The 25,986-nt window shown below is 35.7% G+C and overlaps 2 protein-coding genes and 1 pseudogene across 16 annotated transcripts in view; all 3 read left to right on the forward strand.

The window, feature by feature from the left end:
- The window catches only part of LOC132033916 (actin-104-like), a 60,092-nt gene extending 35,347 nt beyond the window's left edge, over positions 1–24,745 (forward strand). Inside the window, exons 1-6 of one of the 14 annotated variants that reach the window (XM_059424076.1) lie at positions 20,407–20,636; positions 22,386–22,469; positions 22,589–22,982; positions 23,068–23,684; positions 23,785–23,855; positions 24,129–24,516. In XM_059424076.1, the coding sequence (XP_059280059.1) occupies positions 22,410–22,469; positions 22,589–22,982; positions 23,068–23,684; positions 23,785–23,850 (1,137 nt within the window). In that variant the 5' untranslated portion in view covers positions 20,407–20,636; positions 22,386–22,409 and the 3' untranslated portion in view covers positions 23,851–23,855; positions 24,129–24,516. The other 13 variants (XM_059424075.1, XM_059424074.1, XM_059424073.1 and 10 more) reach the window with 13 other exon arrangements.
- LOC132033921 (actin-104-like) lies at positions 773–2,724 on the forward strand (annotated as a pseudogene).
- LOC132033915 (actin-100-like) lies at positions 6,691–8,269 on the forward strand. Of its 2 annotated transcripts, none has more exons than XM_059424067.1 (4): positions 6,691–6,865; positions 6,973–7,332; positions 7,416–8,078; positions 8,204–8,269. In XM_059424067.1, exons 1-4 carry the CDS (start codon positions 6,806–6,808, stop codon positions 8,267–8,269), a joined length of 1,149 nt encoding a protein of 382 aa, XP_059280050.1. In that variant the 5' UTR covers positions 6,691–6,805. The 2 variants fall into 2 exon arrangements, with proteins under 2 accessions (XP_059280050.1, XP_059280048.1); XM_059424065.1 differs by having other exon boundaries at positions 6,794–6,865; positions 6,973–7,366; positions 7,450–8,078.
- Positions 24,746–25,986: the final 1,241 nt, after the last annotated feature.

A 25,986-nucleotide genomic window follows, 5' to 3' on the forward strand; every position in this document is an offset into this window, starting at 1 on the left:
TGTCTCACTTGTATTTATTTATGTGCTTGCAATTTGTTATTGGTTCACTAAATTTTGGGTTTCTGACTTAGCGGATCTAGCATATAAGAATTATGTGCTCTCCATTTCATCTTTAAAATAATGAGTTCATATATATCTATTTGTTGCAATTTTTAGTGATTGGTTTACTCATAAAGAAAGTGATTACAAAAGATGTATTACACTGATAGTACTATTGATCCCTAAGGGAATAAAATCTTCTCTTTGGTTTTATTAAACCAGCTTAATTGATTTTGGTCTGAACAACTTCTCGCCTGTTACGTCCTAGGTGGGACAAATTCTTCCATATCTTGTTGAATTAGTCCTGTGGATTGAATCCACGGTTTCTGCCTATTGATTGAGCATTGCTCGTGCAAAATTAAATAGTCAACCAATTTACATAAGTGATATATTTGCACAAAGTAACTTTTTGTCTTGGCAGACTCGTGCACTCCACATCTCTCAATGAGCTGGTAGCATTACAAAATTAACATAAAAGAAAGTAAGTTTTTGTGATACTTGGGTAAGTTCTTGATTAAGCTTGCTGGTAGCATGATCACCTTCAGATAGAGTTTTCTTATTGCTTACGGTTACCAATTGACCTTTGTTATTTCTTCCCCTTGCAGGTTTTTCATGAATAGCAGGTGATTTCTACTGGAAATATGAAAATCTATCTCACCTTGAGCTTGATCAAACAATACATAAAAGGAAGAAATTTCACACAGACTAAGCTGATTTTGTGAATAGTTTTCACTGTGACTTTGTATTTATACTACCATCGATTTCTCACCTAAATTGTACGTGCCAAATAAGTGTTTGAAGTCCTTGCAAGATGGCTAGTGGGGAGGATATTCAAACACTAGTTATTCACAATGCAACTGCAATGAACCAGGTTAGATAGAAAAAAACTGTTTGCAATTTTAGCTTCATGTATGGTGTTAACTACATTGCTCCCTATGTGACCTACTAACGAACAATAACTGTGTTGTTTGTGTCTTTAGGTTGGCTTTGCTGGGGATGATTGTCCAAGATCTGTTTTCCCAAGTATAGTTGGTCGTCCTCGTCATACTGGCGTCATGTTTGGAATCAGACCAAAAGATGCCTATGTTGGTGATGAAGCTGAGTCTAAAAGAGGTATGTTGACTCTGAGATATCCCATTGAACACGGTATCATAAGAAACTGGGATGATATGGAGAAAATGTGGCACCATACGTTTTACAATGAGCTCGGTGTTGCTCCAGAGGAGCATCCTGTTCTTCTGACTGAGGCACCACTTAACCCCAAGGCAAACCGAGAAAAAATGACTGAAATCATGTTCGAAGAATTCAATGTTCCGGCCATGTATGTTGCAATTCAGGCTGTTCTTTCCGTGTTTTCTAGTGGTCGTACAACTGGTAAGCAGATGGAGTATGCATTCTGGTTCTCTACTGTTTTGATTAGTCACTCATTCATTTGTTGTTCTCCGACAAGGTATCGTGCTTGATTCTGGTGATAGTGTGAGCCACACAGTCCCAATCTATGAGGGACATGCACTTCACCATGCTATCTCGAGGTTAAATATTGGTGGTCGTGATCTAACAGATTATCTCACGAATCAGATAGAGAGACGTTATCCACTGCATTAAAAATTGTTCGTCATATGAAGGAGAGGATTACTTATGTTGCATTGGATTTTGAACAGGAGATTGAGGAGGCAAAAAATAGTTCTTCAGTTGACAAGGGCTATGAGTTTCCTGATGGACAAGTCAATATTATTGGTGCTGAGAGGTTCCATTGCCCTGAAGTCCTCTTCCAGCCATCATTGGTTGGAAAGGGACCGATAGGAATTCATGAAAAAACCTACAACTCAATCATGAAAAGTGATGTTGATATTAGGAAAGATTTATTTGCAAACATTGTGCTTAGTGGTGGTTCAACTATGTTTCCTGGCATAGCAGAACGTATGAGCAAGGAAATCACTGCTCTTACTCCAAGCCACACGAAGATCGAGGTGATTGCACCACCTGAGAGAAAGTACAGCACCTGGATAGGAGAATCAATTATAGCTTCCCTTAGTTTTTTTAGAAACGTTAGTTTCTCTTTGCTTTATTTGACTGATCAATAAATCCATCTATTAAGCCTTCAGTCTCAAATAATTGGCTCCAAATTCTAACTATAATCGTCTGCTTGTACTTTTAAGCTCATCGGAGTTATCAGCTAATATCTATGTCCCAAGCAGATGCCTATAACAAATAGGGAATATGATGAATGTGGTCCCTCAATTGTCCACAAGAAGTGTCTCTAAACTTGGTGAGAACTTAATATCCTCTTTAGTTAAATTCTTTCAAATGAATGTTTCCTTTTTGAAGTGATGCTCAATCCGGTGAGCGTGTCTGTTGCTATTCTTTCTTGGCGGGGCTTTGTTATTTTCTTTGTAATATAGCTAGTAAGCAGGAAACTGGTTGATCGTATGTGACTAATGCTTATGTTCTATATTGCTTTCCAGGTCGAGAACAGTTGGTTACACAAGCAGACTTTTCAGTAGCGTAGAATGTGTATTTAGTTTTTACGAGAAAATACATCGACAAGAGATGGTGAATTTAGAAGGATAGATTTATGTTTTTATGCTTAGTATGCTACTTGGGTTCAGAATGGATTTCTGTTTAGCTTTGAAGATGTTATACTCATGTGATATGAATGAGTGCAAATATAGTCTGCAAATTCAATAGACAGGAGAAGCATTTTTGTCCCACTTTGGCAAGAAGAATAAGTGACTGTTGATTCACATGCCCTTTTCATTAGAGAATGAAAAGGCAGTGCATGAAATTATCAGACTGCAAAATTAGTGTACAAATTGCTAACAAAAAGCAAGCTCTTTTTCCAGTTGAGTGTTAGACATGTTTTTTTTTTTTTTCTCCTTTTTGTCTGTTTTAACCTAATTTAATTTTTGTTACTTTGTATTGTCATTGTTATTTTTATATAAGTTACTAGTATTAATTTATTCAAGGATAAATTTCTCAGAACGTCATTCAGCTTGTAGTATAATTGCGGTAAAATCATTAAACTTATTTTCTAACCACATAATCACTAAACTTTCACTTTATTTCATGTAATATCATTCTTGCTATTTCCTACCAACTTCACTGGAATTACAACCATTTCATCGAAAAATATTATTTTAAGGTAAAAGAGTTCCATAACCCAAATAGGTTATCCATACCAAGAATCCTGCCCATTATATAGGTCGTAATTGGGGTTGATCAGAAAATTTGTCAAACAAAAGAATCTGTTTATATAATTCAAGCCACACGATAATTAGGAGTAATTACCACCAGGGCCTAACGCTTTACCCTTGATATAAGTAGGTTATAGACAGTTGCCTCATTTTCTTCTCTAGAACTCCACGTCTTGGAGTTCAAAACTTATACCAGTGGGAACTTTCAGGACGGTATTATACAATTCAAAAAGAGCAGAGGAGGAAGTCTCTGCCATTTTCAAATGAGGAGGAAGATAAGGCAAAAAGACCTCTATAACTAAAAATTATTTAGGAATAATACATAAACAGGCTCTCCGCTGAAAAGTATGCCCTCTAATTTTGGATGTGCTCAAGTAGACACCTCGACTTATCTCCACTTGTCAGTTGAACACTTCAACTTACAAAATGATGATCTAGGCATCTCCAAAATTTGTGTGTCGCGTTAATATTCGTGTTTACGTGTTCAACTTTATACAAGTTGAGGTGGTGCACACCCAAAGTTGGAAGGCGTACTTGCGGGCTGAAGCCAAATTTGACGGCCTGTTTATGTATTATGTGTTAGGCTAAACGGTCCAAAGATACTCTTAACATGATGCGATATTGTCCGCTTTGGGCCAAGCTCGCACGGTTTTTCCCAAAAGGCCTCATATCATTAAGAGTATCCAACTCCTTATAAGTAGCTCCTTTTTCTTTTCAGCTACCAATGTGGTACTTTGTTCGCACACCCAACAATCTCCCCCTCAAACTAAGTTTCACGTGGCTCATTATCATACCACGGATCAGAGATTCAACATGTCTGTGTGCCACCCACACTGGAGTATTTACGGTCACCGAAGCCCAAAGGCTGTGTATGCGTCTTCAAAGCTAAGGGTAAAGGTTATAAACCGGCCCATAAACAGGCAAAGGCAATAAGCCGGGCGCCACGCCACACTCCGCCATCTTCACGCTCGTCCCACCAAACCATTGGCTCTGATACTAGTTGTTGGGCTAAAACGGCCCAGAGATACTCTTAACATGATGTGATATCGTCCGCTTTGGGCCAAGCCCACACGGTTTTCCCCAAAAGGCCTCACACAACACTCCGCCATCTTCATGTTTCACCCTAATAACTCACCTGTTTTTCAAAGCTTTTCTATCTTTAGGAAGTTTAACCAGATCAAATGTATAATTATCATGCAAGGATTTAATCTCATCTTGCATAGCATCAAACCACCTTTCTTTTTCTTCACTATCCATGGCCTCATCAAAACTTTCAGGTTCTTCCCCATCAGTCAAGAGTACAAACTCATTGGGAGAATAACGAGATGAAGGTATTTTCTCTCTAATAGATCTTCTGAGAGAACTCTCTAGAACATCAATAGCAACTGGTTGCTGGCCAACCACATCATCTTCCACTGGAGCATCAACAACTTCATGTTGGTCATTCTGAACATGATCACTATCTTCATTATCAACTTGATCTTCATTATTTTGAACATGGCCTGTTTATGTATTATGCCAATTATTCCAAATGGTTTCTGAGCATTAAAAGGCGGATCAAAATGTGGTCAGCACTATTTTTAGGAAAAGAAAACCTAAATAGAAATGAATAATTACTCAATGAGCTACAATGATTTGATTCAAAATTTCAGTTTTATTTGCATTGATCGTTATTTCAGTCTATAGTTATAGGATATCGGATTTCCACTTCTAATCTCCTAAATGTTCTTTCTCGTTCAGGTTTTATACCCAACCATATAAATTCATCTGTATGCAATTCTGTAAATATAGATCCTCTTGCTCCAATTCATCATTTATCTCAAGAATTTATTTTCTCATCAATTTAGTGAAGTTTACATACTGGATTGTGACCCAAGTCTACTACAGCGGCAGAGACGCGAAGCCAGGACACGGCGGGATTCAAAATATAAATAAGTAAACAACAAGAAAAAATCAAGAAGATTGAACATCGATATATTAGATACACAGAAAAATAATTTTGACTTTGCGTATATAGTGTAATTTTCTTATTAAGGAGGTTCGGATGAACCCCCTTGTGCCCTCCTAGATTTTCCCCTGCTATGATGTGTATGCTCTAGTTAGTTGATGCTTATATATTAACTATGGTTTTGTTTATTCGGGTATTTTCCAACTGCATATGTAGATAATGGCGCTATGGTTAGTTTTTTATACCCTTCTTGATGGTCAGCAAGTTTTTCTCTCACTTTTCAGGTGAGGAGTGATTTTGGGGGATAATGGGAAAAACATGAGTGATTTTATTGTTTACATAAAAGATAAAAGTCACTTTACCGTGTAATTTCCCTAACTTGGATGAACAGCCAAGTAATGAACTCTCTTGATTTTAAGTTCAGTTTGACACTTGGTTTGATGGTTTCATGTGGTTCTTTAAATGTTATTGAACATGTTTCGTTTGGCAGAAAATTGTCTTTTTCATCTTTGATCCTGAAAGTTGTTTTATAAAATTCCACAAAAAAAAAAAAAAAAAAAAAAAAAAAAGCATAATACATAAGCAAACCCTTAAACTTGGCCTCAGCTGACAAGTATGCCCTCCAACTTTTGATGTGCACAAGTAGGCACCTCAACTTGCCTTCACTCTGTCAGTTGAACACTCGAACTTACAAAATGATCATCTAGACACCTCCAAACTTATGTGCCATATCAGCGCCACGTCAGTATTTGTGTTTACGTGTTCAACTTTATACCAGCTGAGATCAAGTTTGAAGGCCTGTTTATGTATTATGCAAAAAAAAGCGTGTTATTTATTGTTTTACAATACTTGTTAAACGAGCTTACGAAGTGAAAGTAGATGAGGCCTTTCTAACATTATATTATGGAATGCTTCAGTGTGCACCTAATTGTTTCAGATTATCCGTGTAATTGTTCACTCAGCGCACATTAAGTTTTAATTTACAAATTTGTGTACCGACTCATAAGGTGCTTATAAAGGAGAAAATCCAAAGACTGACGGGACAATTTACCTCTGGGAGAATATTCATTAGACTTTAGGGGGAAGTCATCGAGCTAAAAGGATTTACAAAATGAATTTTTCTCTCTAGTTCTGTAAAACTAGAATCTTTGATCGTGTTGTGAACTTCTTTCGGGTTCTTCATGTTTCCTTAACTGTAGTGATTCCTATTCTTCCATCTTATGAATATGAATTTTCTTCAATTTAGACTATTTGTGCAGCTAATTTGTATCATGGTGAAAGATGCACTGTTACATCTTTGTCTACAGTGAGGACATGTTAGTTTGGAAATAGAACAGTAACTAATTTTCAGCATTTTGCTCTTTCTTTTCATGGCCAGGGAGGAGAATTTAGGATTTTGGGAAATCCATGTTTTGGGCTTTGAACATGAGTGAGATATCTTCTGATTGCGTGAATGAACTCCCACTGCACCATTCTGTCTCACCTTGAGCTTGAAGGGAGATAAATAGAGAATCAAACTATATACTTGTAGGAAGAAATTAGTCGCACCGAACTGATTTTGTGAATAATTTCACCTTGACTCTGTATTTGTACCTGAAAAATAAATATTTGAAGCCCTTACAAGATGGCTGATGGGAAGGATATTCAAACACTTGTTATTGACAACGGAACTGAAACGAGCAAGGTTAGTTAGAAAAAACTGCTTGCAATTGCAGCTCCATGCTAGGTGCTAACTGTATTGCTATCTATGTGACTTATTAATGAATAATGACTGCTTGTTTGTGCCTCTAGGTTGGCTTTGCTGGGGATGATTCTCCAAGGTCTGTTTTCCCAAGTATGGTTGGTCGTCATCGCCATGTTGGAGTCCTGGTTGGAATGGGACAAAAAGATCACTATGTTGGTGATGAAGCTCAGTCTAAAAGGGGTATTTTGACTCTGAGATATCCAATTGAACAAGGCATAGTAAGAAACTGGGATGACATGGAGAAAATCTGGCATCACATATTTTACAATGAACTTCGTGTTGCTCCCGAGGAGCATCCAGTTCTGCTGACTGAGGCACCACTTAATCCCATATCAAACCAAGAGAAAATGACTGAAATCATGTTTGAGACATTCAATGTGCCAGCCATGTATGTTGGAGACCGGGCTGTTCTCTCTCTGTTTGCTCATGGTCGCACAACTGGTAAGGGAAAGAAGGAATACCAGCATATTCTGGTTCTCTACTGTTATAGTCAGTCACTAATTTAGTTGCTGTTTTACAACAAGGTCTTGTGCTTCATTCTGGTCATACTGTGAGCCGCTCTGTCCCCATTTATGAGGGACATGCACTTCCGCATGCTATCTCGCAGTTAAATCTTGCTGGTCGCCATATTACTGATTATCTCGTGTGGATTCTCCAGGACGGTCTCTCCAAGGGTCGTTATAAATTAAAAAATGGCGTTGAAATAACTTTTATCATTCATATGAAGGAGATGATTGGTTATGTTGCACTGGATTTTGAACAGGAGATTGAGAAGGCAAAACATTACTCAAAATCAGTTGAGAAGGGCTATGAACTTCCTGATGGACAAGTCATTAATGTTGATGCTGATAGGTTCCGTTGCCCCGAGATCCTCTTCCAGCCATCATTGTTTGGAAATGGACCGATAGGAATTCACGAAAAAGCCTACAACTCAATCATGAGATGCGATGCTGATATTAGGAAAGATTTATTTGCAAACATTGTGCTTAGTGGTGGCTCGACTATGTTCCCTGGCATAGCGGAACGTATGAGCAAGGAAATCACCGCTCTTGCTCCAAGCCACACAAAGATCGAGGTGCTTGCACCACCTGAGAGGAAGTACAGCGTCTGGATAGGAGGATCAGTTCTAGCTTCCCTCAGTACTTTCAAACAAGTTAGTTTCTTTTTTGCTTTATTTGGCCAATCAGCTACGTCTCATTCCCAAATAATTGTGAATGTCCTCTTGATAATTTCTTTTAAGATCAATGGGTTCAGCACTAACTTGTACTTTCTGTGCAGATGTGTATAACGAAGGGCCAGTATGATCAATCTGGTCCGTCAGTTGTCCACAGGAAATGCTTCTAAGAGTGGTTAGATAAACTAATCCTCTCTTTTCAAATGAATGATATTCAACCAGAGATCATTTATTTTTTGAGGAAATAATCAATTTGAAATTTTAGTTTATAGCTGCTCTGTCATCATATGCTAATCTAGCTTGGCTAGCAAGCCATGACGATGGAACATCTTTGCGAGACTGTGACTGAAGTTTGTTCTATTGCTTTTCAGGTTGGGCACAGTTGGTGGTTATTTAATCTTATGACAAGCAGAGCTTCTGAGTTATGCGGAATGCGGATTTGCTTCGCTTTGCTTCAAATATTTTAGGAGAATCATATGTTCTAAGTTTTGTTAACAGAATGATAGATCTACGTTTTAATGTTTTGTATTCTTTGGGTTCGGATTGGATCTTTTTTAGCTTTGAGAGGTATTAAGAAACTCCTATGTTATTCGATTTGAAAGAAAATATTCTTGTTCGACACCTTTCTATTGTGAATTTAACTGCAAAGCAATTGTGTAGGTGATATGAACGAATACCTATATGGTTGGAAAATTATATAGGCCAAAGGAACTTTGTTTTTGGCCCCAATGTGGCAAGAAAAAGTGAATGTTGAGTAAGATCAGAGAAAAGCAACGAACTCAAACTGTTATAATTCACCACTCGCTCGGTTTAAATCGAATAAGTTACACTATGTGTTTTGGATAGTCGATGGTCATATCCCAAAGCAAAAAAAAAGGTATACAACAATAAAAGCAATGAATTGTTTAAGACGAAACATCTAGGGCATATTTGGTTTGGATTATCAAACATGTTTCTCTAAATAATTGATTATTTGGGTGATTTTAAGACACATTTCTGTATTCAAACTAAACATTAGAAGTATTTTTTTCCTGTAGCAGTGATCAAACATTAATGTCATACTGGAATTGATTTAGCTATTATGATAATCAGTTAATGTAATTGAAATCAAACAGACCTACCACCAGTATATAGTGGAAAAAATATTATGCTAGAAATATTTGAATTTTCGTTACTTTGGCACAGAGAAAATTTTGCTGGCTTTGCTGAAAAGACAATTGTTAAAGAAACGAATCAGTTAAAATAATTCAAACCAAAAGGAAACTTGCGAGCATATATTACAAAAGATTCCGCAGGAAAAGAACAAAAAGGGAAATAGTCCAAGAGCAATTATGATTTGCTTCGAAGTTTCCATTTTAATTGGACTTGATTTTTCAAATGGTCACATAACTAATGATAATTACTATTTGAAAAAGTAACTTTTCTTTATTTTTTAACAGAAAAGTAATTCTATTATGTCATTTCACCTATAAAATCACTAAACCTGATATTCAAGTGATATCAAATTGAATAGGGATAAGGCACCGTTACCCCCCTAAACTATACCCGAATTTGCTACGACACACCTTACCTTTCCTGCGTGTCCTATTACCCCCTAAACTTATTTAAACCTAATAATTACCCCTGTAAACGCCGACGCCACTCTCATATGGGAGAGTGACATACACTCTCCTTGCCACATGTGTATTTATTTGTTTTCTTCTTTTTTTTTTTAAATTTTTTCAGCTTACGTGTCAATTTTTTTTAAAATAAAAAACTGAATTTTCATTAAAAAAAAAAGAAAAATGAGTGTTAAAACCCGTCTTTTTTTTTAATTTGAAAATTTGATTTTTTTTAAACCCATTTAAAAAAAAAAAAAAAAACTAAAAACATGGATTAAAAAATTGAATTTTCTTTTAAAAAAAGGATTTTTAAAACCCTTTTAAAAAAAAAATTTGAAAATTTGTTTTTTTTTTTAAAACCCGTTTTTGAAAAAGAAAAAAAAAGCAAAAATGATTTTTTAAAATATGGAAAAATGGATTTGTTAAAAATATGGAAAACTTGATTATTTTTTAAAATGTCTTAAAAAATCTTGATTTTCATGATTTCATTTTCTTAGGACACTTTTATTTTTCAAATAAAATCCGGAAAAGTGTTTTTCTTGCCAAAATGTGAAAAAAACTGAATTTTTATAAAATTTTGAAAAAATTAATTATTTTCTTAACATGTGGAAAACCCGTTTTTTAAAACTAAATGTGGAAGACTAGATTTATTTTCAAATTTTTAAGAAAATGCAGATTTTTAAGAAAAAAAAATTAAGTTTTCCCTTTTTTTATGTTTCTCACTCTCTCAAAGAGAGTGAAACACACTCTCTTTGCCACATCAACGTTTAGGGGGGTAATTATTCCGTTTTAAATAAGTTTAGGGGGGTAATAGGGCCCAGGGAAAGGTTAGGTGTGTCGTAGCAAATTCGGGTATAGTTCAGGGGGTAATGGTGCCTTATCCCAATTGAATATATATAGTTACACATATATATTCTATCCATTTAATTTTAGCGGAGCAAATAAGTGAAGCAGATCAATTTAATGGTTTAAATGGATAGTTTTTTTTATGGCTTAATGCATATGCGGGCCCCTAAACTTGTCATTTTTTTTCATTTTGATACATCAACTAAGTGTTGTTCCTATTGAACCTCTGAACTCGTCCTTAAGTGTGTCTATTAAACCCTCTAAATCTGATTTTTATTAAAAGCAGAAATTAAATTGGGAAATGAAGGTGGAGTAATATTTTAGACATGTGGTAAGCTATTCTTTAGGTCATGGATGTGTCGGTTTTTGCTCTTTCACTGACAGTTTAATTAAGAGCTACTTTTTTTTCCCTCTCAATTGCTGCTAATCTTAGCTAAAAGATAGCATAATTAAATTAGAATATATATTAGCATGTTGCTAAATTGAAGTTGGAATACTATGTGAGTCGGATTGTGTTTGATAGACACACTTGATGACAAGTTTAGGACTCAATTAGTTGAGGTGCCAAAATAAAAAAAAGACAAGTTTAGGTGGCTGCATATGTATTAAGCCTTTTTTTATTTTTAAAAGGTTGGATGAAAAAAGTCCACGTCAAAAATATCTACCATAAATATCATTTCAACTAGTTGGGTGACTTTATAGATAAGAAAATAACAATAATCGAGTGACTTTTCTGATACAAAATAAAGAAAAGTGACCTTATGAAGCTCCATTTAATTGCATTTACGTCCAGAAAAAGTACTCTGTTTTTCTTACGCTCTCAATGCTGAATTAGCAAAGGATTTTTATTTCCATACAGGTACGTATGCTTCAATCCTGAATCTTGATTTTAGTTGCAGTTTGACATTTTGTTTGATGATTTCCTGTCATTATAAAATGCTGTTTATTGTTTCACTAGACTGTTTGAGACCTTTCTGACAATATGGAATGCTTTTGCGGTGTAACTAAATTGATTATTGGATCAGATTACCCAAATAACTGTCTTCACTGATTGCACATGTCAAAATTTTATTAAGAAATTTATGTAGTCAAAGACTGATGGGACTGTTAATCAATAGGAGAACTATTCATTAGATATTAGGTGGAAGGGGCGGAGCCAGGTAGGGGTTTCGGCGAAAATTTTACCTTATATATACAAGGTTAAAATTATGCCTTATACATAAATAGACCCTCAAACTTGGCCTCATCTGGCAAGTATGTCCTAAACCGTCAAACTTGGCCTCATCTGACAAGTATGTCCTCCAACTTTGGGTGTGCACAAGTAGGGACCTCAACTTGTCTCCACTTTGTTGGTTGAACACTCCTCTTATAAAATAATGATCAAGACACCTCCAAAATTTGTGTGCTATGTCATGTTTACATGTTCAACTTTATATAAGTTGAGGTGCCTACTTATGCACGCTCAAAGATGAAGGGCATACGTGCCAGCTGAGGCCAAGTTTGAGGGCATGTTTATGTATTAATCTTTTATGTATATGTAGTAAATGTTGAACCCCCTTTGCTTCTTCGTTTGTTTACTTCTTTATATTTTCGAACACCCTTCGTGAAGATCCTAACTTCGGCACTGAATAGTTTTCGAGCAAAGGATTTCAAGATAAATTTCTCGCCGGCTCTATAAAACAGTTTATTTTATTTTGGTGTGAAATTCTTCCATACCTTGTTGAACTAGTCTTTTCTGCCACAATTTATAAAATGGGGGATGAACCACAAAACTGGGAAAGAAACTTATATGATTTTCTTCTTGGCTCTTGATCTAGCTTTGCTCGTGCGAATTAACCGGCCAACCAGTCTACATGTATGATATATTTTCATAGGGATAAGGCACCATTCTTTTTTGAACTATCTTAATTTGCTTCTGACACACTTCACCTTTCCCCGGCCCTATTACCCCTAAAACTTATTTAAAACGGAATAATTACCCCCTAAACGCTGATGTGGCAAAGAGAGTGTGTTTCACTCTCTTTGAGAGAGTGAGAAACATAAAAAAGGGGAAAACTTAATTTTTTTTTCTTAAAAATCGCATTTTCTTAAAAATTTGAAAATAAATCTAGTCTTCCACATTTAGTTTTAAAAAAACGGGTTTTCCACATGTTAAGAAAATAATTAATTTTTTCAAAATTTTATAAAAATTCAGTTTTTTTCACATTTTGGCAAGAAAAACATTTTTCCGGATTTTATTTGAAAAATAAAAGTGTCCTAAGAAAATGAAATCAAGATTTTTTAAGACATTTTAAAAAAATAATCAAGTTTTCCATATTTTTAACAAATCCATTTTTCCATATTTAAAAAAAAAAAATCATTTTTCAGTTTTTTTTTCTTTTTCAAAAACGGGTTTTAAAAAAAAAAACAAATTTTCAATTTTTTTTTTTTTAAAAGGGTTTTAAAAATCCTTTTTTAAAAGAAAATTCAGGTTTTTTAATCCATGTTTTTAGTTTTTTTTTTTTTTTTTTAAATGGGTTTAAAAAAAATCAAATTTTCAAATTAAAAAAAAAGACGGGTTTTAAAACTCATTTTTTTTTAATGAAAATTCAGTTTTTTATTTTTATTTTAAAAAAAATTGACACGTAAGCTGAAAAATTAAAAAAAAAAAAAAAACAAATAAATACACATGTGTAGCGAGGAGAGTGTATGTCGCTCTCCCATATGAGAGTGGGCATCGGCGTTTAGGGGGTAATTATTCCGTTTTAAATAAGTTTAGGGGGTAATAGGACCTGCAGGAAAGGTAAGGTGTGTCGTAGCAAATTCGGGTATAGTTCAGGGGGGTAACGGTGCCTTATCCCTATTTTCATATAGTAACTTTTTGTGTTACTTGGGAAGTTCTTGATTTAGTTTTGTGGGAAACATGGTCAGGGGCAGATGCAGCATATTAGTACAAGGTCCATTTAATCCCAATACTTTCTTCAACTTACTTTATTAAAAAATAAAACACCAATATTTCGATTTAGAGCATAAATTATGTGTAAAAATTCATTAAAATGACAATAAATAGCGGATACGAACCCATAACTTTAAAATTACGATGAATTTAATGCTAAAAATGTTAAAGGTTGAACTCATAAAGTTTAAATCCTGGATCTGCATCTAAGCATGGTTAGCATCCACCAATAAATGACACCATCTACTTAAAGAGCAAGATCCCTTTCTTCTTTTTTTGCCCCACAAAGCAAAGGGAAGACCTTTAAGGCTACTATAGCTTCAGAATGGTGATTATCATAGCTGGACATGAGCTTAACATTCTGTATTACTAAGTTCATCACCCTTTGCTAGAATTGCAGTCTTGCGATGTCTTGTAGCAGTCATTCTATTGGCTTTTCTTAAATTAGAGATCGTTTATCTGTTCTGTACTTCGGTGTGTGACATTTGGATCTATGTGGAATGTAAAAGTGGGCAAGTTGAACACAAGTCGAACGAAAGAACTGTGATAGTTTGTTAAAGAAAACAAGTTTGAGAGCAAAGTGAGCTAGGGAAGTAAACTACCAAAGGTATGCTATCAAGATTAGTGTAGGATGATGTATTTGGTGAAAGAGTCTACAGTGCGCTAGTAAAATTTAGGCCCCGTTTGTCCATAGATACCAAAAAAAAAAAATTCACTTTTTTTGGATTTGGAGTTGGAGTTGGAGTTGAAGTTGTGTTTGGCCATAGTTTTTGAAATTGTAGTTTTTGGTGAAATGTAGGTGCAGTTTGGCCATAAATACCAAAAATTTTTTTTTTGAAAAATAAGTTTTTTGAGTTTTTGGTATTTCGGAATACAACCTCAAGTTGTATTTGGAATTTTCATGGCCAAACGCTGATTCCGGAAAAAAGTGAAAAAAATTTCCAGAAAAAAGTGAATAATTTTCATGGCCAAATGGCACCGTAGTTGTAAAAAGTGAAAAATTTTGAAAAACAAGTTTTTGGTATTCCGGAATACAACTTCAAGTTATATTCGGAATTCTTATGGTCAAACGCTGAAAAGTGAAAAAAGTGAAAAAAAATTCCGGAATAAAGTGAATAATTCTTATGGCCAAACGCCTACTTAGTTTGCAAGAAACCTAATATGATTGTTTTTATTGTAAAACCTCTATAATCTCTTCTCTGGCCGAGTGTGAAAGAATACCTTTTGATTTACCAAAAGTGAAAAACTATATCTAACTAATTATTTCGAACTCATTTATTGAATGTTGTCTCAAAGATGGCAAATTATTTTTTATTATTGCCATATATAGCACATTCAATGTCTGACACCCCGCATTTTCATGTTTTCTTAAATATCTAGTGATTCTTATACAGCCTTTCTTGATGAATGTGAATTTTCTTCAGGTTTAGAGTATTTGTGGAGCTAACATGTACCATTGTGAAAAGTGCACTGATATATCTTTGTCTAGAGTTGGGACATGTATATTGGAAATACTACTAGCTAATTTTCAGCATTTTGCTCTTTCTTTTCTTGAGCTGAAAGGAGAAATAGGATTTTGGAAAATCCATCTGTTAAATATCTTCAAATTGCTTAAGTGAACTCTAACGGCACAAATTAACCTTTGTTATTCCTTACCTACTTGTTTTCTGTAACGAAATGGAAGGGAAAAGATGTGTGTGTGTGTGTTGTGGGGGGGGGGGGGGGGGGGGGGGAGGGGTTTGGAGGGATTTTAAATGACAGTTGGATAGAGAAAGCTGATATGACGTGTTACTCTCTAATCATTTTATTCTCTCTATTCTGCTTTGTATCTTCATCGCAGCATCAAATTCACTGCCGGAGACATTCTTTTCTTTCCTTATAGTTGATTTGGAGCTCATTATACATTACAGTTGGTACCAGAGTCTCATTATGACACCTATGATTGAGAACATGGCAAAAGGTACTCAATCAAGACAATTTGAAGAGTCAATCAAAAGGCTGGAGAATCAGTTACAAGGTTACATAGGAGAAAACAATGCTCGAGTTGCAGAAATGAACAAGAAGATTGAGGAAACTAATCTTCTTGTGAGACAGTTGATAGAACAGATGAACCGTAAATGTGAAAGGTATCTACATTTTGCCACATTTCAGATCCTCTGCAGAAGTTTTCTATTGCAACTCTACACTTGGGCGGGAACCGCTGAAGCCTGGTTCATTCTTATCAATTGACTCGTGTGGTTAATTGGGGAGAATTTACTACGGAATATCTAGAATATTTGGCTAGATTCCTGGGAATGTATTAATGGAAGAATAATAAGTCTATATGCTATAATACTTGAGAATTACTTCTTGTCAGTTTAATTGATGGATTAGGAAATTAATTTTGCTGTTAGATTGCATAGAATAGTGTCATTGAGTCAAGCTGTAGAGTTTGCAAGACAACAAGAAAAATTAATTGAACCAATGCAAAAGAAAAGTAGAGCTAACTGGCGGGAACCTATCATGAATATCAATACATTTAACTTTTGAGTTTGTTATTGATGTGTAGATTGGAACAATTGCAGGAAAGTCACATACTGTATAGGAAAAAGGAAGCCTTTAGATTAAGTGATTTAACTAGCACATTGGGTGGGGGGGGGGGGGGGGGCCTTCGCGGGTTTTCCCCGCAACTATACCGTTTTCCATCCCTAATTACATGAGAATCATCAAGCTAGGAGGTTGTGATGTGGTATCAGGTGAGGATTGGTTGAAGGCTCATAAACCTGTAAATTTGATTTCTAAGAGTGAAAGGTCCAGGTCGGTCATATAAATCTATCCTAATTCGTAATAATTCTTTTACGTTACATTTTCACTCTGTCATTTGTGCTGTTCTCTGTTGTTTTCTCTGCCTTTAAGGCTAAAGGAGAGGTTCATGTGCTAATAGTTTGTGATTGCTACTGGAAAAATGAGAATCCATCTCACCTGAAGGAAGATTAAAGAAAAAAGAGAATTAAACTATATAAATGACGAAGTTTCTCGCATACAGAACTGATTTTATGAACAATTTTCACTCTCTCTATTTGTACCAGTAATGTCTCACCTAAATTATACTTGCAAAATAAATATTTGAAGTCCTTACAAGATGACTGATGGGGAGGAAATTCAACCTCTTGTTATTGACAATGGAACAGGAATGAGCAAGGTTAGTTAGAATAAACTGTTCGCAATTTAAGCTCCTTACTGTATTTCTCCCTATGTGACCTACTAATGAATAATATTGTGGTTTTTGATTCTTTAGGCTGGTTTTGCTGGGGATGATTCTCCAAGGGCTGTTTTCTTAAGTATAGTTGGTCGTCCTCGTCATAGCGTCATGGTTGGAATGGGACAAATAGATGCCTATGTTGGTGATGAAGCTCTGTCTAAAAGGGGTTCTTTGATGTTGAAATGTCCTATTGAGCATGGTATAGTAAACAACTGGGATGATATGGAGAAAATCTGGCACCATACATTTTATAGTGAGCTCCGCGTTGCTTCCGAGGAACATCCTATTCTACTCACTGAGGCACCACTTAACCCCAAGGCAAATCGAGAGAAAATGACTCAAATCATGTTTGAGACATTCAATGTGCCAGCCATGTATGTCGCAATCCAGGCTGTTCTTTCTCTCTTTGCCAGTGGTCGTACAACTGGTAAGCAGCAGATGGAATACCAGCATATTCTGGTTCATTATTGTTTTAATGTATCACTAATTCGTTTGCTGTTTTCTCAACAAAGTATTGTGCTTGATTCTGGTGATGGTGTGAGCCACACTGTCCCTATCTATGAAGGACATGCACTTCCCCATTCTATCTTGCGGTTAAATCTTGCTGGTCATGATCTTACTGAATATCTCATGAAGATTCTCCAGGAGAGTGGTTGTTATGTATTTAACAAACCTGTCGGTAGAGAATTTTTTCGTCTTCTGAAGGAGAGGGTTGCTTATGTTGCACTGGATTTTGAACAGGAGATTGAAAATGCAAAAAATAGTTCTTCAATTGTGAAGAGCTACAAGCTTCCTGATGGAAATGTGATTATAATTGATTCTGAGAGGTTCCGTTGCTCTGAAGTCCTCTTCCAGCCATCATTGGTTGGAATGGAAGCAACAGGAATTCACGTAAAAGCCTACAACTCAATCATGAGATGCAATGCTGATATTAGAAATGATTTATTTTCAAACATTGTGCTTAGTGGTGGCTCAACAATGTTTCCTGGCATAGCAGAACGTATGAGAAAGGAAATCACTGCTCTTGCTCCAAGCCACATGAAGATCAAGGTGATTGCCCCACCTGAGCGGAAGTACAGCACCTGGATAGGAGGATCAATTCTCGCTTCTCTCAGTACTTTCAAAGAAGTTAGTTTCTTTTAATTCACTGATCAATCAATCATTCAACTACGTCAATCCCAAATAATTTGTTTTAACTATGAAAGTCTTCTGGTTATCTCTTTTAAGCTCAAGGGATTTAACACTTATATCTACGTCCCATGCAGATGTGTATAACGAAGAGCGAGTTTGATGAATATGGTCCCTCAATTGTCCACAGGAAGTTTCTCTAAGCTTGGTGAGAACTCTTAAGTTTAGTTCTATCAAATGAATGCTTCACTTAAGTCAGACTGACCTGTTTCTCTTTTGAAGTAATACCCAATGCTATGAGCAGTCCGTTTAAACATGCTATTCTTGCTCTGCTTGGATTAATTTATTCTTTTCTTTGTAATTTACCTATTAAGCAGGAAACTGGTGGATCGCCGATGACTAAAACTTATGTTCTGTTGTTTTTCTGGTTAAGATTAGCTGGTTATGTTTTCTTTTCTCATGTAATCAGACTTTTCAGTAGTGTGGAATGTGTATTAGCTTTTCTTTATTGAACTATATTTACAAGAAAATACTCGGTTCGATTGGATTTTTATCTTGCTTTGAAGATGTTATACCCGTTTGTTATCGGTTTGCAAGCAGATGCCTTTGGTTCATACATTTCTATTGTTGTAGGTGATCTTTATGAATATTGCAGACAAGCTTTTCTTTAATAATTAGTCATATAACTGTAACATTACTGTACAAAGAGCTAACAAGAAGCAAGCTCTCTTTCCAGTTAAGGGTTATGCATGATTTTTTGCTTATTTACTTTTTCCTTTTTGTCCGTTTTAACCTAATTTTAATTTTTTGTTACTCTATATTGGAACTGTTATTTTATATATTTTTATTGTAGTTTATTTGATAACTTGTCTCCTCATCAAATTAAAAAAAAACTAGGGTATCTGCTCTGAGAAATCCAATGGTTTGAAATGGTGCAAAATACAATGCATTCTCACTCATAACTTCCAGATAATTATTAAGGTTGTTCAATCTGTTGACTTGTTTACTCAAATGTCTAAAATATTAAGGAAAAAGGGAATAGATGAGAAGGGAAAGTACAATGAGAAAAAAAAAGAAAACGAATTTTCTATCCTCCATTTTTTTCATTTTTTTGCGCGGAGTGCCCTTCGTTTGGGGTGGTCTTTAAATTTTGCCCCTCATATTTGAAATCTTTAAAATTTGCCCTTCGCCTAACACCCATAGGTTCCAGGTTCGAACCCACGCGCAGTCAAAATTTTAAAAAAAATTCGCAAGGCAAGTTTAAATTTCGCTATGCCGGACCCGGCATACTTTTGTTAAGGAATTACCAAAGTTATGCCGGACCCGGTACTTATGCCTTGTGGCGGACTTGGCATAAGTATGCGGGTCCCAGATAACTTTGATAATTCCTTCACAAAGTTGCATAAAAGTTTGCCCATTAAAAGTATGCCCCCACCGATAACTTTGTGAAGGAATTATCAAAGTTATGCGGACCGGATACTTATGCCTTATGGGCGGACTTATAAGTATGCGGGTCCGGATAACTTTGATAATTCCTTCACAAAGTTATGCCGGTCCCAGATAAAAGTTTGCCCATTAAAAGTATGCCCCCACCGGCATAACTTTGTGAAGGAATTATCAAAGTTATGCCGACTTAACAACATACTTATGCCAAGTCTACCCATAAGGCATGAGTATGCGGGTCCGATAAAATGTGTAATTCCTTAACAAGTGTATCTTGTTACGGCATAGCGAAATTTAAAGCCGCCTTGCGAATTTTTTTTAAAATTTTGATTTCGCGTGGGTTCGAACAACCTGGAACCTATGGGTGTTAGCCGAAGGGCAAAATTTAAACATTTCAAATATGAAGGGCAAAATTTAAAGACCACCCCAAAAGAAGGGCAATTCTGCGAATTGCCCCATTTTTTTTTTATTTTTTTTTTTGTTTCCCACCTGGTAAGTCTGACTATATGCGGATTTTTGGTATAGGATAAAAGCAAAACATTCACAGTGACTCCTTAATTCTAACTTTTTGATTGAGACTAAATAGTCAAATGAAATACAAAATGAACATGTAAATTGGAAAATACCAGAATATTTAGATTAACAAAAATGGGACTCGAAAATGATACATTTTATTGTAAAATAGGTCAGAAAAGTCTTTTATTTAATAAGATTCCCAAGAAATTCTTCAATTTCTTCCGAAAACAAATGATTAGTCATTTGTTTCTCGGGGTCAGTGAATAGCAGACCAATTACTCCATGAGCACTCATCCATAAATCGATTACTGAAACAAATAACATAAAGCAATGTAAACAACGTTTACTAAAGAAAGCAATCCCAAATTTTGTGCTGGTCTTTAATTTGTGCCCCTCAAGACAAACAATTCTTTTGCCGAATATAAGTTTACATTTTTTGCATCATAATATCCACAAGTTATGCCCCGCGCCCTTAAAGAACTTATGCCCCTAGACATAAGTTCAATTTAAAGGGTAAAAATTAAAGACTAGCTCATTTGAAAGGCAAAAATAAAGACTAGCACATCATAATATTTATAAGTTCTAGCCAATAACCACGTCCGCTGAATAGCATCAAACTAGAAGCCAAGATAAAATGAACACCTAGAAAATAACGCTTATGTAATGAAACTAATTTTTATTTTTTTATTTTTTTTGGGTACAATGACCGATTATATGCATATAATATATGCAACACTTATTTTTTCTTTTTACCAGTTTTACAGCTCTTTCTGTTTGCTAGAAAAAGTCTCTCAATAGGCAGCAATAATCGGTAGGATTACATCAAGGTAAGCTTCAATTGGTTTATATGTTTGGCTGTTGTTATTGGTTGCTCGACTATTTGTTGCTACATTCCGTGTCACACTGATCATTACATGTGGTTCTGATCCAAATGTTCTGTTTATAAGAGATTGTGTTTTTCATCTTTAATCATGAAAATTTGTTTACAGATAAGAATGTACTATTGATTGTTTAATTTCACGTCACTGTTTAACAAGCATACCAAATGAAGGAAGATGAGACCTTTACTTCTGACCATATGGAATGCTTCGTGTACCCAAATTGACAATTGGTTCAGATTAGAGCCTGTTTGGATGGGCTTATAACTTATGGCTTATATGCCTTATTTTTGTTAATTTGGCTTAAAAACAAGTGTTTAAAAGCTCTTTTTTATTTTACCGGGACATTATGATTAAAGCTATTTTGGCTTAAAAGCATCTAAAATAAGTCAATCCAAACAGACGTTAAAAGTGTCTTCAAGTAGGACATATTAAATTTTATTTACAAATTAGTGGATTGATCGAGGCACGTTATTATACAAGAGAAAAGCCAAAGACTGATGGGATAATTGATTGCCAGGGGAGTTATTCGTTAGATTTTACGGGACAGTCGTCGAGATAAACGGATTAATCAGATACTATTTTCTTGTTTGTTCAATAAAACTAGTTTATTTGATGTTGCTGTGAACTTGTCCCTGCCTCTTACCTCCCTACGTGGGACTTCCCGAATCACTATACACAGTAACCACAAAATTGGGAAAGAAAGATAATTTTTTATTTATTTTGGATCTTGATTGAGCTTTGCTGGTGTAAATCGAGTGGTCAACTGGTTTACAAATGTGATATATTTGTACAAAGTAACTTTTTGTGTTGCTTGGTAAGTGCTTGATTCAACATATGCTACATTTGGTTCTATGTGCTATGTAAAAGTGGGAACTTGAACGCAAGATGAACAAAAGAAGTGTGAGTTAAAAGTGAGCTAGGGAAGTAAACAGTCGTGCTAGTAACATTTTCTTCACGAGAAACCTGATATAATCGTTCTTCTTGTAAAAACCAGTAACTTACTATTAAAAACTCATTTACTTAAATGATGTATCAGAGATTGCAAATTACTTCGTAATACTACATATAGCATCTCGCATGTGGCAACTTTGCACGTGTTATTCATGTTTTCTCAAGTTTAGTGACTCTTACATGGCCATTCTATGTGAGTGGGAATTTTATTCGGCTTTAGTGTATCATAAAGCTAACTTGTGTGATGGTGAGAAGTGCAGTAATACATCTTGGTTCAGAGTAGGGACATGTTATTCTGGAAATACTACTAGCTACCTATTTTTCAGCGTTTAATTGCTCTTTCTTTGCCCGCAAGCAAGGAGAATTAGGATTTCTTTCTGAAAATCCATGTTTGGGTTTTTAACATGAGTGACATATCTTCAAATTACCTGAATGAACTCCCGCTGCACCAATTGGTCTTTGTTACTCCTTCCCTTTGCAGGTTTTTGCATGAATCCCCTACTAGTTTTCACTATGTTGTTTTCTGTGGCTTTAACGAGAAAGGGCAGGTTCATTTGCTAATAGCTGGTGACTTCTGCTAGAAAAATGAAATGCTATTTCACCTTGAGCTTGAAGGCAGATAAAAAAGAGAATCAAACAATATAAGGGGAAGAAATTTCTCAGATACTGAGCTGATTTTATGAACAATTTTGACGTTGACTCTGTATTAGTACCAGTAATGCCTCACCTAAATTGTACTTGCAGATAAATATTTGAATTTCTTATGAGATGGCTGATGGGAATGATATTCGACCACTTGTTATTGACATCGGAACTGGAATGGGCAAGGTTAGTTAGAAAAAAACTGCTTGCAATTTCAGCTCCATGGGTGGTGCTAACTGTATTGCTCCCTATGTGAGCTACTAATGAATAATGGAGTAACTGTGTTACGTTGTTTGTTTCTTTAGGCCGGTTTTGCTGGGGATGATTCTCCAAGGGCTATTTTCCCAAGCATAGTTGGTCGTCCTCGTCACACTGGTGTCATGGTTGGGATGGGACAAAAAGATGCCTATGTTGGTGATGAAGCTAAGTCTAAAAGAGGTATTTTGAGTCTGAAATATCCCATTGAATTTGGCATAGTAAGCAACTGGGATGATATGGAGAAAATCTGGCATTACACGTTCTACCATGAGCTCCGTGTTGCTCCCGAAGAGCATCCCGTTCTTCTGACTGAGGCACCACTTAACCACAAGGCATATAGAGAGAAAATGACTCAAATCATGTTTGAGACATTCAATGTGCCAGCCATGTATGTTGCAATCCAGGCTGTTCTTTCTCTGTATGCCAATGGTCGTACAACTGGTAAGCGGCAGATGTAACACTTAACATATTCTAGTTCTCTATTATTTGATTAATCACTAATTTCGTTTGTTTTTTTCTTAACAAGGTATTGTGGTTGATTCTGGTGATGGTGTGAGCCACACTGTCCCAATCTATGAAGGACATGCACTTCCCCATGCAATCTCGCGGTTAGATCTTGCTGGTCGTGATATTACAGATTATCTGATGAAGATTTTTTGGGAGAGTGATTATATATTTACCTTTGCTGCTGGTAGAGATTTTTTTCATCATATGAAGAAGAAGATTGCTTATGTTGCAGTGGATTTTGAACAGGAGATTGAGAAGGCAAAAAATTGCTCAAAATCAGTTGAGAAGGGCTATCAACTTCCTGATGGAAAAGTCATTAATATTGGTGCTGAGAGGTTCCGCTGTCCTGAGATCCTCTTCCAGCCATCATTGGTTGGAATGGATGCAACAGGAATTCATGAAAGAGCCTACAATTCACTCTTGAGATGCGATGTTGATATTAGGAAAGATTTATTTTCAAACATTGTGCTTAGTGGTGGCTCAACTATGATTCCAGGCATAACAGATCGTATGAGCAAGGAAATCACTGCTCTTGCTCCAAGCAGCACGAGGATCAAGGTGATTGCACCACCTGAGAGGAAGTATAGCGTCTGGATAGGAGGATCAATTCTAGCTTCCATCTGTAACTTCGAGCAAGTTAGTTTCTTTTTGCTTTATTTCACTGATCAATCAATTAATGTTAACTCTTTTAAGCCCAATGGAGTTAATTAGCTGCTAATATCTAAGTCCCATGCAGATGTGTATAACAAATAGGGAATATGATGAATTTGGTCCCTCAACTGTCCACAGGAAGTGTCTCTAGACTTGGTGAGAACTTAATATCATCTTTAGTTAAATTCCTTCAAACGAATGCTTCTTTTTTTCTTTTATTTAACTCCGCCGTGGGGGTTAGGATATGTGTCCTAGCCTCCTTCAAATGAAATGATTCATTCTAAGTCACAAAGACCTTTTTGAAGTGATACCACTCCTATAAGCGGTCTTTTGCTATTCTTGCTTGGCGGGCCTTTGTTATTTTCGTTGTAATTTAACTGGTGGATTGTCCGTGACTAACGCTTCTGTTCTATTGCTTTTGGGGTTAAGGGCAGTTCTGTTCTATTTCGTATATGAAGACTTTTTAGTTGTGTGGAATATCGATTAGCTTTCCTTTGTTGAACAAGAAAATATATCGATAAGTGGAGGGGCAGACTCATTGCACCGAGCTCCGAATTATCTGACAGCTGACCTCAAGGATTTTGCAGTTATCGAGAAAATTATACAACAACAACATACCCAGTGTAATTGAAAAAATTATATAAGTTAGTATTAGTTCAGTAACTTTTCTCCTCAGCCAATTGAAAGCTAGTGTTCTTTTTGAGAAAAAACATTGGTTTGAAATTCTGCAAATTGTATGCATGCTCCATCTTCCAGATATTCCGTTTTTGGTTCTATATATTATTGACGTCTAAAGTGTACGAAAACTGATTTGGCTGGGCAGCAATGTAAATGCCATATAGGCGCCTTATACTTAAAGGATCAACCTATTTCCTATATACACACACACATAAAGCCTCAATGGAATTATACGTAAATGTTGAAAGCAATCAATACATAATTTTAATGTCAACAAAAAAAAAATGTTGTTCTAAGTCTCAAAATGCAAAAAGCATGTATCAATCGTATACTGTGGTCCTTGTGCATAAAAAAAAATCTGAAAGCTAAAATGGTTTTCAGAACTACATTCACCCGAGGTATACGCTCGTCCCCTCATATACATGACATCTAAACTAGTTTTCAAAGCATTCGTGCTAATCATACTAAACAAAAGTTGACCAAAGTAGCATTTTAAGGGTAAGGTCTACACTTATTTCAAATCTTAGATAGATAGCTCTACTACACTATCTATACGCGACCAGTAATTGCCAATTTGTGAGAAATATAATTCAGCGGTGTATAGTCTGTTAGTAACCTGTATTCGAAAATATACTTAAACAAAAACAGAAGCAAATTTCAGAAACGAAAATCAGAAGAACAATATCTGAAAATATGTGTAGGAATTAAATCGAGCCCACTGAATGCACATTGTGTCCTTAAGGAAATTATTCCCCTCAATGTACCCGAGGTTGTAGAATATATCCTCCCAGGATAGAACGATTTACTCACCGTAGTAGCGGTACTGCAAACTTTGGTGACAGCGAACCACTCGAAGGCTGTAAAATCACACAAAATTTTTATGAAGTGAAGAAGAAGAAGATAGAAGAATTCAGATTTTTTCATCAGGAAAATCTGAAGGGATGACTAGATATTTATAACCAACAACAGGTGTCTGTTAAGGAAATAGGTGTGTCTTTTCTGAAAAGGCATGTGCCTTTTCGGCAAAAAAATATTTTTCCGAAAAAGGCAAAGGAAATAAAACTTTCATTTCCCATTCACACCAAATACCTAACAATCCCCCACATGAATGGGGAATGACTCTATGATATAAAAATGCACGGACAAGTGTGTGATTTACAAGTAAAGATTAATTGCATCTGGATAAGTAGGTTTCCCTTTGAACTTTCCGTAGTGAACATATGTCGGATATACTCGGTCAATCGGTAGATTTGATATCTTTGAACCGTCGAGCTTTGGTGTATACCTAGACAACCATATGTCACACAATTAACCCTTAACCGTCTATGGTTCTCACGGTTGTGTTCGTTTCAGCCATGAACACCGCCTGGTTTCATGAGTGCATAGAAAATAGGCCTTTACTATCATTCTCCTTGAAGCGGCTTACACTTCACACTCACGTAGGTGATTTCTAAACGTGTAATCCTATAGATACACTATCTGGTCATATCTTGCCAAACTTAGAAACCATTAAAAAGCTTAAGCTTTATTAACTAGTTAAAAAGTCTTACTGCTTTATCCTTGTTTCTGAACATTGTCTTCATCATGAGAATAGGTTGAGTTATTTGAC

This window comes from Lycium ferocissimum, chromosome 10, assembly GCF_029784015.1.
Source record: "Lycium ferocissimum isolate CSIRO_LF1 chromosome 10, AGI_CSIRO_Lferr_CH_V1, whole genome shotgun sequence".
Classification (NCBI taxonomy): domain Eukaryota; kingdom Viridiplantae; phylum Streptophyta; class Magnoliopsida; order Solanales; family Solanaceae; genus Lycium; species Lycium ferocissimum.